Genomic DNA, 12,658 nt, shown 5'->3' with positions numbered 1-12,658 from the left:
GGTCGTCAAAAAAAAATATAGTAAAAATAGTTAAATCAGTTTCTAGGCGGATGAAGGTGGATTTATGCTGTTTAGAAATTAAAAGTGAAGCTCTTTCAATATATTAGAAGGCTAATCTTGTACCTCTCTTAGGCAGGGAAAGAGGATGTATACACCCAAAGCTCTCACTGCTGCCGCCTTTACCAGGGAGTTTTCGCTGTACGTCAGTCCCAGCAGTATTGTGATACACAGCATTTGTGTCTTATTCTGCAGATAGTGCACATATGAGTATCACAAAGAATATCGCATGTGGAAACTCAAGAGGTCAAACACACTCACGGGCAGCTGGCTGAATGCTTGTGGTAAGATGGAGGAGAGCGTGTCGCATGCGCTGGTCTGTAGGGTGGGATGCTGCTCGTTCTGTAAGGCGCTGATCAGTGGACCACCCAGGACCTCTGACCAGAACTCAACCACCTGAAAAGGGCAAAAGACCAAGATTACATCAACATCATAGCCTTTGAATGTAGTTTTGTACCACCTCACATGCACGTTTTTTTTTTTTTTTACCTGACACACTGGCACGCATTGTGGAGTGCTGGCATCAGCTCTGTACTGCTGGATAATGCCTGTTCCCAGTTCTTCCAGAAGCTTGTAAATACACAGAAAGGGTAAACCAGACCAAAAAAGAGAAAAACTAAATGTAACAGTTACATGTAAATTACAGGTGCTTGCCCACGCTAAAGTCATCACTATGATTCTGGCTGTCGCTTGCGATAACTATAAATATGTATGTTTTAATAATCATTCTAATTCTATAAGAACAGGTAAATCCACACTACAACAATAATGACACAGAGGAATAATATATTTAAAATCACTTTCAGAACATTTTTTCCAGCTCATTAATAATAAAATCATTGACAGCCAATCAGAATCCAGAGCTCAAGCATTTAAAATGCCAGACAACACTTATAACAAACAGAATTTTATTGTCCGTTGGTGTGGATACAGTTATCTTTTTTGGTGTAAATGGGCCTTTAATGCTCAAACAAAAATAACAACTCTAAACATTTAGAAAAGTAATAAAGAGCCGTTCACACCATGAAAGCTAACTATAATGTAAGGTTTAAATTTTAAATCTAATTAATTACCAGATGGGCCAATTAACTGATTGCAAATTAACTGCACCTCAACTGTGGCTGAGAAATCACCTCTAAAAGTGAGAGAATGAGATAAGCACTGAATAGGCATTACAAAAAAGTAGCTATAGAAAGAAAATATTTGATTTGACATTGCATACATAATGATAAAAAAGGATATTCTTTAGAACTTTGAATACTGAAATATGATTTTTTTTTGGAAACGATACTGTAAATATGAAACTAAAACCATCAGAAGGTGGCAACAAGTAACTATTTTAATGAGGAGGTCATTTAGTCATTCATTCAACTGATTTGTTCAAACGACTGATTCATTCAGAAACTAAGTTTCTTCTTTATCAAATGGTCACTGAATCATTAGCTCACTCGATTTGTTCAAAATCATGGATTCATTCAACAACAAAACACCACTGTATGTTGCACGCAAAGGCACAACAGTTCTGTTTTTGGAACTATTTTTGCAACATTGATCAAAACAGACAATATTGACAATATTGTGTCGAAACACTATCAGTCAAAAGTTTTTAAACAGTAAGATTTTTAATGTTTTTTAAAGAAGTCTCTTCTGCTCACCAAGTCTGTATTTATTTGATTCAAAGTACAGCAAAAACAGTGAAAAATGTAAATATTTTTACTATTTAAAATAACTGTTTTATATTTGATTATATTTTTACAAATGTAATTTTTTCCTGTGATTTCAAAGTTACATTTTTAACATAATTACTGAAAATATTCTAATAAGCTGATTTGCTAAATATTATCAATATTTAAAACAGCATATGAATATCTTTATCATCACTTCTCATCAATTTAAAGCATCCTTGCTAAATAAAAGTATTACATTTTTATAATTTCTTCTAAAATTACACTGACTGCAAGCTTTTGAATGGTATAGTTTATAATGTTACAAAAGCTTTTTATTTCAGATAAACACTGATATTTGGATCTTTCTATTAAAGAATCCTGAAAAAAAAATAATGTACTTAACCGTTTTAAATATTGATAATATTTAGCAAATCAGCTTATTAGAATATTTTCTGAAAAATCATGTGACACTGAAGACTGGAATGATGATGCTGAAAAATCAACTGTAATCATATGAATGAATTACATTTTAAAATATATTCAAATAGAAAACAGTTATTTTTAATAATAAAAATAATAATAATATTATTTCACAATATTACTGCTTTTGCTGTATTAAGGATCAAATAAATGCAGGCTTTCTTCAGTCATAAAAAAATTGTTTTTTGAGGAAAACATTTTAGGATTTTTTTCCATATAATGGACTGATATGGTGCCCCGAGTTTGAACTTCCAAAATGCAGTTTAAATGCGGCTTCAAACAATCCTAAATGAGGTTGTAAACGATCCCAGCTGAGGAAGAAGGGTCTTATCTAGCGAAACGATAAAGTTATTTTCATAAAAATAATACAATTTCTATATTTTTTAATATCAAACGCTCGTCTTGTCTTGCTCTTCCCAACTTTGAAAAACTCCCATCTCATGTTCTCCCTCAACTTCAAAATCGTCCTATAATTGCCGTTTTACCTTTTTTGTTAAGGGTGTTTGATCTTCTTTGCATGTTCACTTTACAAAGACTGGATTGGAACTTCTGCAGTGATGTAGGATGATTTTCAAAGACATGGGTTTGACATTAAAAAGTATTTAAATTGTATTTTTTTAATGAAAAAAAAAAATTGTTTCGCTAGATAAGACCCTTCTTCCTTGACTGGGATCGTGTACAACCGCATTTGGGATCGTTTGAAGCCGCATTTAAACTACATTTTGGAAATTCAAACTCGGGGCACCATACCAGTCCATTATATGGAGAAAAATGCTGAAATGTTTTCCTCAAAAAACATAATTTCTTTATGACTGAAGAAAGAAAGACATGAACATCTTGGATGACAAGGGGGTGAGTACATTATCTGTAAATTGTTGTTCTGGAAGTGGACTTCTCCTTTAATAGTAATAGTTACCATAATTGCAATCATTCTCAGTTTCGCACAATCTGAGATATCATTTATACAGCACAAATACTGCAGTGCAAGTTACTTGATTAAGTTAACTAAGACAAATGTGTGGTGTGATTTTAATTGGAATGAACAACTGTTACGGTGTCTGTTTAGGCCGACAAACGTTTGAATTATGATTCTGCATTTTCATTTTTTAATGCATTTGTCTGAAAATACAAATTGCATGGAAAACCTAAATTTCCATTGTGAACATTCCTGTTGGTGTAAATAGGCCTTTAAAATTAGTTATGTTTGCCAGAGCAAGCACCAATGAGACAGGAAATGACAAAGAAATAAAGGTCAAATACTTTAGCGCCATGAAGTTGCACAGAGGGGTCTTGCTCTGTGAGACAGCGAGCACTGAGTTGCCCCAACTCCAACAGAGACGCCTGAGCCAGTGAGAAATAACCCTTCACCAGATGAGCCAAAACCTGAAATAAACCACATACAATCAATTTAACACAAACATTACATGATGTGCAAATGCTGTGACTGCATGTTCACAAACAGACCACTCGCCTGCAGGGCTTCAAGTCGGACGGGTGAAGGTTCCAGCTGTGCTCCACTAGACCCCCCAGCATCACTATCAGAGTACGGTTCTTCACGAGGCTGAGTGACCAGGTTCATGCACAGCTGCAACAGCCAGCACGGCCCTTCCGGACCCCCCTCAACTCCTCCTCCAGGAGATGAGGCCTCTCCGTCTCTCCGAGCAGGGTGTCTCCAGTTGTGAGAGAGCTCCTGCGGAGTGCTGATGCCGGAGATGCTGAGGGCGGATGTAGATACGGGCTGCTGGAGGAGGAGCTGGATCTCTGGGAGGGGGGCTTGTGTTGAGACTAATGAACCGAAGAGGGTGAGACTGGACACACGGACATTCACATCTAACATGGGAGGAAGAGACAGAATGGTGAATGCTTGATTTGACTGTATTTTTAGTAATTATCAGACCAATTATTCAACATATGGACAGTTTGCAACTTGTATTAGTACCTCTGTGGCGCACATATGGGCGGATCTGTTTCCACAGCGGGCTCAACAGGCCCGGTCTGAGACGATTATAAGGCACGTTGGACACCAGATGAGCAAGGCACTGCAAGACAAAACACAAAGAGTGTTCACAAACTCTTTGGACCAGATTTACAGTTTGCAGAAGTGCAAACCCTCTTTTAGTATTTAAAAAAACCAGTATCAAGATTTACTAAAGGCACACAGTGGAAAATTTAGCGACACATTTTTGCAACTGAATCTATTGCAAATGCGCTTGTTTCCCTTATAGACACAGTATTTAAATGAATTACTCAACATGATTTACTAAGGTTTGTGGTAGTGAATTTACTGGTATTTGCGCCAATTGGTAAGTTAGTTCTGAGAAAAGGTCTAGCATTATTCTGAGGTGACTGCATGTATTATTTTATAATTTCATAAATTATAACTGAATTTATGGTTTTATTAATAGTATTTATTTTAGCTTTGAGGGCAGCGTGCCGACATACAGCGCCTTTGCGCTACGGGCGTCCCGTGTTCGAATCCCGACTCGAGGACCTTTCCCGATCCCGCCCCCCTTCTTCTCTCTCTCCCACTTCGCTTTCTGTCATATCTGATCTGTCCTATAGGCAAAAATGCCAAAAAAAATCTTTAAAAACAAAAAACAAGTGTATTTATTTTGAATTTGCTTTTATTGTTAAACGCAGTTATAATTTTAGTTTAATTGTTAGTAATATTATGATCTTTTGCCATTTTTGTTAGGTTTCGTATCACGGCTATATTCATGACAAGAAACAAGTAAAGGAATAGGAAATGTAAATTAATCAAATAAAAAATAAATAAGTATTTTATTAAAAAAATAAAATAAAATAAAATTCTAAAACTACATCAAAATATGCATCAGAGAAATTCAGGGTTTCAGCAGGTTTTACGAGGGTAAGACTTTTTAAGACCTTTTTAAGACCATCTAAAGAAAATTTAAGGGAAAAAAATAAAATGACGAAGGGAAAACAATACAGCAATATGTTCTTTAAGTATAGTTCGAGTTTTACTTTCACGTTCAAATTAGTGGCAATTCAGCGTCAAGCAATTGTTTGTTTTTAGTTTGTCTCAGTTTTCCCTCTTCCTCACTTTCTTTCGGTAAAAGCGCCGTGCACATTTTACTTTCACTTTCAAATTCGCGGCAATTCAGCTTCAAGCAGTTGTTCGTTTTTAGTTTGTTTGTGTTTTCCCTCTTTCCTTTGGTTTTAAGTAGCTTGTAAAAGCGATGTGCGCATTTTACATTCACTTTTAAATTAACAGCATTAACGTAACAAACTTTTATTAACAAAACGAATAAAAATACACCATGTTATATGTCTAATATAAAATAATAACTTACACAAAGTTTAAATAGGTATACAAAACTGAAAATCAGTAAACACTGTGTAACCAAATAAATAAGAAACGCAAAACATTTATTAGCAAAATGAATAAGAAAGCTTGGAAGCATGGCATACACCTTGATGTAATATTTAAAAAAAAAAAAAAAAACACAGTTTAAATAAATAAAAATCAGCACTGATTTATAACGTTCTAAATAACATTCAACACTGTAGAACCAAATAAATATGAAACTTCCACTATCAATTGCAAAAGTCAACAGGCTTTTCAAAATACAAAACATTTTTACAAGTCTTCCGCCATGGTCTTGTCTTTCTCACCTCCCTCTTCTTGTCAGTCAGCTCGACTGACTCTCTTCAGGTGATAAATGAAATCTGATCTGTGATGTGACTGCCGTTTGGCACACTGCATTGAGCAGCCTCATTCAGTTTTAATTGTATTGTCTGTTCTCCAACTGAACTAAACGATTTTTATTACTATAAAAAAAAAAAAATCAAAACGAACATTATTCTTCGGGTGACTGATGAAGCAGTACATACCACCATCTTCCGCGTATTGTTTGATAATTATTGAGCGACCTAAGCCATATAGCACCGAAATTATGCTTTCACTTCACTTCAAAATAAAACACATGAGGAAACAATCCCTTGCATAAATTAATGCCATGATCATACGAATTTAAGACTTGCTGCTCTGATTTTAGACCTTTTCAAGGCCTTAATTCACGGAAAAGCGATTTAAGACTTTAAGACCCGCAGAAACCCTGGATATTGGACTATAGCATAAGAAATGATTCTATTTTTTTTTTTTTTTTTTTTTTTTTTTTGCTGCTGTTGTAGTTTTAGTAACTTAGTTACATCTTAGTTTTAGTGAAGTAACAGTTTATCACCTAAACCTATTTCCATTATTTTATGGCTAAGTTATTCATCTAATATTTATATTTTATTTAAGTTTTATTTCAGTCAGTAAAAATAATTTGTAATATTTTAGTTGTTGTAATTAATAAGAACACTGGCGTGAGTGTGTATTCTATTACCTTTAAGACCTGTGTGAGTGTCTGACAGGAGGACTCCGCTACGAGTGCTAGCAGCAAGCAGCGGTGCAGCTCTCTGACACTGGCAGCTAATGTGGCGGAAAAGGGAGTGAAGGCCTGGCGAGGTGCGCTGGTATCTTCAGCGGTGGAGAGGAACTGGCGAGAACCTTCTAGAAGAGCAGACAGAACTTGCAGAGATCCTGCCCGTACCTAGAAGCAAATGTGGTATGTCAAATGTCAAACAGGCTATGTTTATCTCAGGTCAGAAACTAAATGGGCAACAGCAGACTTGTGTTTTACCTTCGGGGAGGGGTCCTTTAGGGCAATGGTCAGGAGGGTAAGGGGAGGTGGGCCTCCAATCCCAGGAGCATCTGGAACAAAGGAAGACCAGTAGCCGTAGAGGATTCGTTTCTCAACACATTTAACCACAGCCAGGAAACACTGAAGCGCACTCTGCCGCACACGTGCTTGGTACAACCTAGATGAGACAGCAGCCAAAACAAACACATTTATATTTTAAAGCCATGACAACAAAGTGCAATCATGTCTCATTACAATACTAGATTAGCTAATTATCTTCTTATGTAACAACAAATTACACTTACGTGAAAAGTTACCAAAATAGCATTTTAAACCAACTAATCAATAATAATGCCAATAATACTACTAATAATAAGAATTTATTATACAATGTACAATTGCATTATGATACAAAATATTCTAAATGAACAGGTTTATTGTTGTAATAATTATTTAATTATATACAATTGAGGTCAAAAGTTTACATACACCTTGAGGAATCTGCAAAACGTACCAAATACCAAAATGAGAGGGATTATACAAAATGCATGCTATTTTTTATTTAGTACTGACCCGAATAAGATGCTCTCTCTGCTCTCTCTACCTGCTCCCTCATATTTTGGTAAAATAATTAACATTTTGCAGATTCTGCAAACCTTTGATACTGTAAAATTACTATAAAAGTTAAAAAGTTAAAGAATAGTTTTTACAATGGCCATAAGAGTAACATTTAAAATGTTAAAGAGTAGAAATAGAGCATTAGTTATTGGATACTTAAGTCATGGACAAATCCCTAAAATGTATAATATTATAATTATTATAACGTTATAATTAAAAATACTGCTGATCATAAACTATTAATTATTAAACATTCAAATATGCATTATTTAATTCAATTACACTTTTAAATTAAATTATAATTTTTCTGTACAAAATGCAGCAGCATAACCATACAAAATATTCATAATGCATAAGTTTTGCTATTCTAATATAAATACTTTTTAGTTATGTAATTACGATTGCAGGTGTCAGGGCAGAAATACAGCATCAGTTACTTCACACTTGAGCAAAAAGTGAATATAACTGTTAATTCATAATTTAACTACAATTCATGTGAATTATTAATAATTACTTAAACATTAATTAAAATATAAGCATTGCTATTTAAGTAAATTACTTATAATGATAATAACAACAATAATGCATGTCTTATTGTAGTAATAAAATTAATATTTAGTTAATTATATCAGCATATAAAGCATAAATTAAACAGTAAACAAATAAGATCAGCATATCTGTTATTGAACACTAATGTACAAATAATAAATATTCGGCATTAAAAAAACCTGATCTCTACATAACATATGTAAAAATACATATATTTGCGGGTTTATGTGTCTTTTTCTAGGTCATTTACCACCTGTCAGTGTTTTATTTGACCTAATAACGTAAGAAAGCTTTCCTGGCATTAATATCCAAGGGCCAAACCTGAGCTTAGATTGCAATCCTCCTTCAGGGTCGGAGAATTCAGAATCAGAGCTTCCTTTCTTCCAGGAAGGGTAGAATTGTGGAGTCGCTCCTGATGGGGACGTCACACTAGCGGACTGTGAGCCAAGTGACCAACCACCCTGATCCACTACACCTCCTCTAGTTTTAAGAGGCCCAGAGAAGTGGTCACCCTCTCCCTCCTCTTCATCCTTCTTTCCCTCAGCTCCAGCTTTCTTTCCTTTCCCACGAGACTTGCGCTTCTTATTCTGTTGGGACTAAAGCAGAATTATGAGTTTTTTCTTCCTCTGGAGATAATACAAGTATAGCCTTGATTTGACCATATCCTTTACACATGTGCACTTATATGACACAAACGTTCTGGCCACCTACCCCAAATGTTTTTTTCTGTGCACTCGAGTCTTGTGAAGGTTCAGGTTTTGCAGCGGGAATAGTCTCATACTGAGGGAGTGGAGCTGGGTACAACACCTGTGGCATTTCCACACTTATTCCCGGCAGCCCGTAGAACATGAATCTCTGCCAAGGACACAATGAGACAATTATCAATTATCATAATGCAATAAGCTCCCTCCATTTATAAATTCAGCTTAATTTTTGAACTGTATAACCAATCTGTATAAAAACAAGAATAGAACAGTATGGATACTTTGAGCACAGCTAATAAGGTGCCCAAATCCTGGTTTGGAACGGCTTTCCATTTTCCACCATTGAGGAAATACTGCATTCCCTTCAGAGCACTCTGCAATAACTGAAACACAAGAAATGGGAAACTTTTAAACAAAAGAAAATGTGAATAACCAGCAGTTTGACAGCACTTCAGCACCAAAGTGTTCTTAATTAAAATAAACATTTCACCCAAAAAAGAAAATTTTCTAAAAATGCAGTGAATGGGTGCCATCAAAATGAGAGTCCAAACAGCTGATAAAAGCATCACAATAATCCACGAGTAACCCACATGACCCCATTCACTCAACTTTCACTTCACAAGATGTTAACTGATGCACTTAAGTCGTGCATTACTTGTGAATTACTGTGATGTTTTTATCAGCTGTTTGAGCCCTCATTCTGACGGCACCCATTCACTGCAGAGGACCCACGGGTGAGCAAGTGAGGCAATGCTAAATTTCTCCAAATCTGTTTGATTAGGGGAGTACAGTTTTAATAAATTTTCATTTTTAGGTGAACTATTACTTTAGGGTGCGGTCACATTTATCATTGCTATGAGAAAACCCATTCAGCTATTTCAATAGGAATCTATACAATTGCGTATTTCACGTGAGGTCGAAAAAGTTCCCCATGCAAATTTGGCTAAAGTTTAAGCTGGTTGTGCAAATTCATGCTGACCAACAGAAAGCTACTTTGTTTGAAAGTGACATTGGTGTGAACTAGGCTTTATACGTTCCCACACTAATGACAACAGAATTTGAACACTGCCTGTATTTTGCTAATGTGACCACACCTTGACTTATAGTAGCATCAGATAAATATGCAGTACTGACTGTACAGAAGACAATGTCCTCCACATCAGGTGGTTTGGGGGTCTGTAGTGTCCGCAGGATGATTCTATAGCATACACCTTTATATGGCTCCTCTAAATACGGCTGACCAGGAACACTAGTACACAAAACAAATTGACATTTAACTCTAAAGGGCCATTCTCACCAAGGATTCATGACATGAGACACTGAACATGGCTCACCTGAGACATAGATTTGCTATGCAATGCACGGCAGAACGACGTAACTCTATGTCAGGCTGGCTATGGTCACCGTAGTTTACCAGAATTCCATTCAGTCCAAGGAGCTCTGGAAGATGCTGTTAAGGATTCAGGATTCAGAGGATTAGATTACAAACATTATAAAAAGCAAGAGTTGCCAGATCTGTAATTCTTACCCTGTGACATCTGGATCCATTGCCGTACACTAGTGATGAGAGGGCAAGCAACACTTCCGGGTGAGTCCATGAGCTGCATGTTCGCAGAGCACGTGAGCAGTATGATACCAGAACATCCAGCGTATGCTCATCCACTATTACCTATAAGTAGTAACGAAAAACATATTTTAAAAAAGATGCATCTTGATAAGTAGCTATATGTGTATTCAATATATGGCCATAATGTAAGTACCTGTAGCTGGTTTAGAAGTTGATGAATCAGCTGGCACAGTTTGATAATAAGATGCTCTTGGCTGAGAGGAACCAGACGGCTGGCATGCAGAAGAATCTCACAAACAACCTATGAAAGATGACCAGTAGTCATTTAAAAAGCCATATTAGACAACCACTACCACTGAATTATGCCCTATAACAGACTTAGGTTGTGTCTTACTCAGATTAACCAGAGACAATGTTTATTGTTTGTTTGTTTGTATTTTTATTTATTATTTTAATTCATATTTTAATTATTTGGTGCATATATGTGACCCTGGACCACAAAACCAGTCATATGTGTAAATTTCTCAAAATTGAGATTTACACATCATCTGAAAGCTGAATGAATAAACTTTCCATTGATGTATGTATTGTTAGAAAAGGACAATATTTGGCCGAGATACAACTATTTGCAAATCTGGAATCTGATGGTGCAAAAAAATCAAAATACTGAGAAAATCACTTTTAAAGTTGTCCAAATGAAGTTCTTAGCAATGAATATTACTAATCAAAAATTAAGTTTTGATATATTTATGGTGGGAAATTTATCAGACATCTTCATGGAACATGGTCTTTACTTAATATCCTAATGATTTTTGGCATAAAAGAAAAATCGATAAATTTGACCCATCCGATGTATTTTTGGCTTTTGCTACAAATATACCCGTGCAACATAAGACTGGTTTTGTGGTCCAGGGTCAGATATATGTAATAAACATGTTACACGAATGTAAACAGTAATTAAGTATTTTTTTTATGTTTTTAAAAGTCTCTTACATTCACCAAGGCTGCAATACTTTATTTAATTAAAAATTCAGTAACAAAGTTAAAAAAAAAAAACGTAAAAACAAAATATGTCCTAACAACATCAAGACTGAAAATATTTTTTTGCAGCTTATTTTTTATTTTATTTTTTCAGAAAGAATGATACACTTCTGTTCAAAACTTTTATGAAAGATTTAAATAATAAAAATAAACTTTTATTTAGCAAGGACATTAAATGAATCAAAAAAGTGGCAGTAAAAATGTTTATAATGTTACAAGAGATTTCTATTATAAATAAATCCTGTTCACATGATTTTCTATCCATCAAAGTTTTCTGAAAAGAAAATGGATCAAGAACAATATTAAGCAGCAAATACTATTTAAAAAAAAATATAATAATAATAAGAACCATTATTAATAACTAAGCATGAAATCACCATATTAGAATGATTTCTGAAGGATCATGTGACACTAAAGACTGCAATGATGCTGAAAATTCAGCTTTGTCATGACAGCAACAAATTATATAATAATTAAAAACAGCTCATTTAAACTGTAATAATTTTTAATCACAGCATTATGGTTTTGACTGTATTTTTGATAAAAAAAAAACGCAACTTTAAACAGCACAAAACACCTTTTCAAAAACATTTTAACAATGCTTTGCTTTTGACATGTAGTGTACAATACATTTAAGATTTCTTAAACCTTACACAGGTATTTGCATCTCATTTATTTGCATCAAACGTTGAATGTTTTTGTTGTTACAAACCTTCTGCTTATTTCTAACGTGGATGTTTCTATCTTGCTGGGCCTCATTTGTTGTATAGTGATACATTTTGTAATAATAACTTTTAAAAAATTGTGCCTCAAAACCTCGTGACATGTCTAACTAAGCAGTAAGAATGGGCATCAAAGACGTGTTTGATAACTAGATTCAGGGAAATATGAGGTATTTCATACGAACATTAGATAAAACGCCCAAACATGCTGTCTAGGTAGATTTTGGGAGACTGACAGCTTGTCTGAGCTTGACAGCTCTAAAGAAAACAGCTTAAATCTGCCCATACCTCTGGATGAATGTTGTCATGATTGCCGCTGCTGTAGTTTTCTGAGATGAGCTGGTCGAACAGTAAATTGAGCTCAGTTTTTAGAGTCGCGCTGTCAGATGGTCTGAGTGATCTGAGTTTATTAAAGCAGCGACTGATCTGATCCTGCGCCTGCGCGGAACCGTCGAGCTCATGCTGTGCCTTTGATAGAGGTGCAAACCTTGGTGTATCGGGTGAGGCGGACTGAAATCCTTGTTTGTTGCGATTAGAAGGAAAACTTAAGCTCGAATCAAAAAACGTTACCTTACCGGCCATCTTTACAGAGGCAAAATAGCGG

At 35.2% G+C, this 12,658-nt stretch overlaps 1 protein-coding gene across 1 annotated transcript in view; it reads right to left on the bottom strand.

The window, feature by feature from the left end:
• Window positions 1-12,658, bottom strand: part of heatr6 (HEAT repeat containing 6) — an 18,672-nt gene extending 6,014 nt beyond the window's left edge. The window contains exons 1-16 of the mRNA XM_051092975.1: window positions 12,343-12,658; window positions 10,485-10,592; window positions 10,253-10,393; window positions 10,059-10,174; window positions 9,859-9,973; window positions 9,006-9,107; window positions 8,732-8,875; window positions 8,342-8,616; window positions 6,854-7,031; window positions 6,557-6,763; window positions 4,144-4,243; window positions 3,676-4,034; window positions 3,465-3,587; window positions 547-627; window positions 319-453; window positions 124-246 (exon numbers count right to left, since the gene is read on the bottom strand). Of these exons, the coding sequence (XP_050948932.1) occupies window positions 124-246; window positions 319-453; window positions 547-627; window positions 3,465-3,587; window positions 3,676-4,034; window positions 4,144-4,243; window positions 6,557-6,763; window positions 6,854-7,031; window positions 8,342-8,616; window positions 8,732-8,875; window positions 9,006-9,107; window positions 9,859-9,973; window positions 10,059-10,174; window positions 10,253-10,393; window positions 10,485-10,592; window positions 12,343-12,636 (2,601 nt within the window). The 5' untranslated portion in view covers window positions 12,637-12,658. The remainder of the gene's footprint in view (window positions 1-123; window positions 247-318; window positions 454-546; window positions 628-3,464; window positions 3,588-3,675; window positions 4,035-4,143; window positions 4,244-6,556; window positions 6,764-6,853; window positions 7,032-8,341; window positions 8,617-8,731; window positions 8,876-9,005; window positions 9,108-9,858; window positions 9,974-10,058; window positions 10,175-10,252; window positions 10,394-10,484; window positions 10,593-12,342) is intronic.

The sequence above is a fragment of the Labeo rohita genome, chromosome 21, assembly GCF_022985175.1.
Source record: "Labeo rohita strain BAU-BD-2019 chromosome 21, IGBB_LRoh.1.0, whole genome shotgun sequence".
NCBI classification, from domain to species: Eukaryota; Metazoa; Chordata; class Actinopteri; order Cypriniformes; family Cyprinidae; genus Labeo; species Labeo rohita.
The sequence above is the reverse complement of the archived record's forward strand: the minus strand, read 5'-3'. Positions and strand labels throughout refer to the sequence as shown.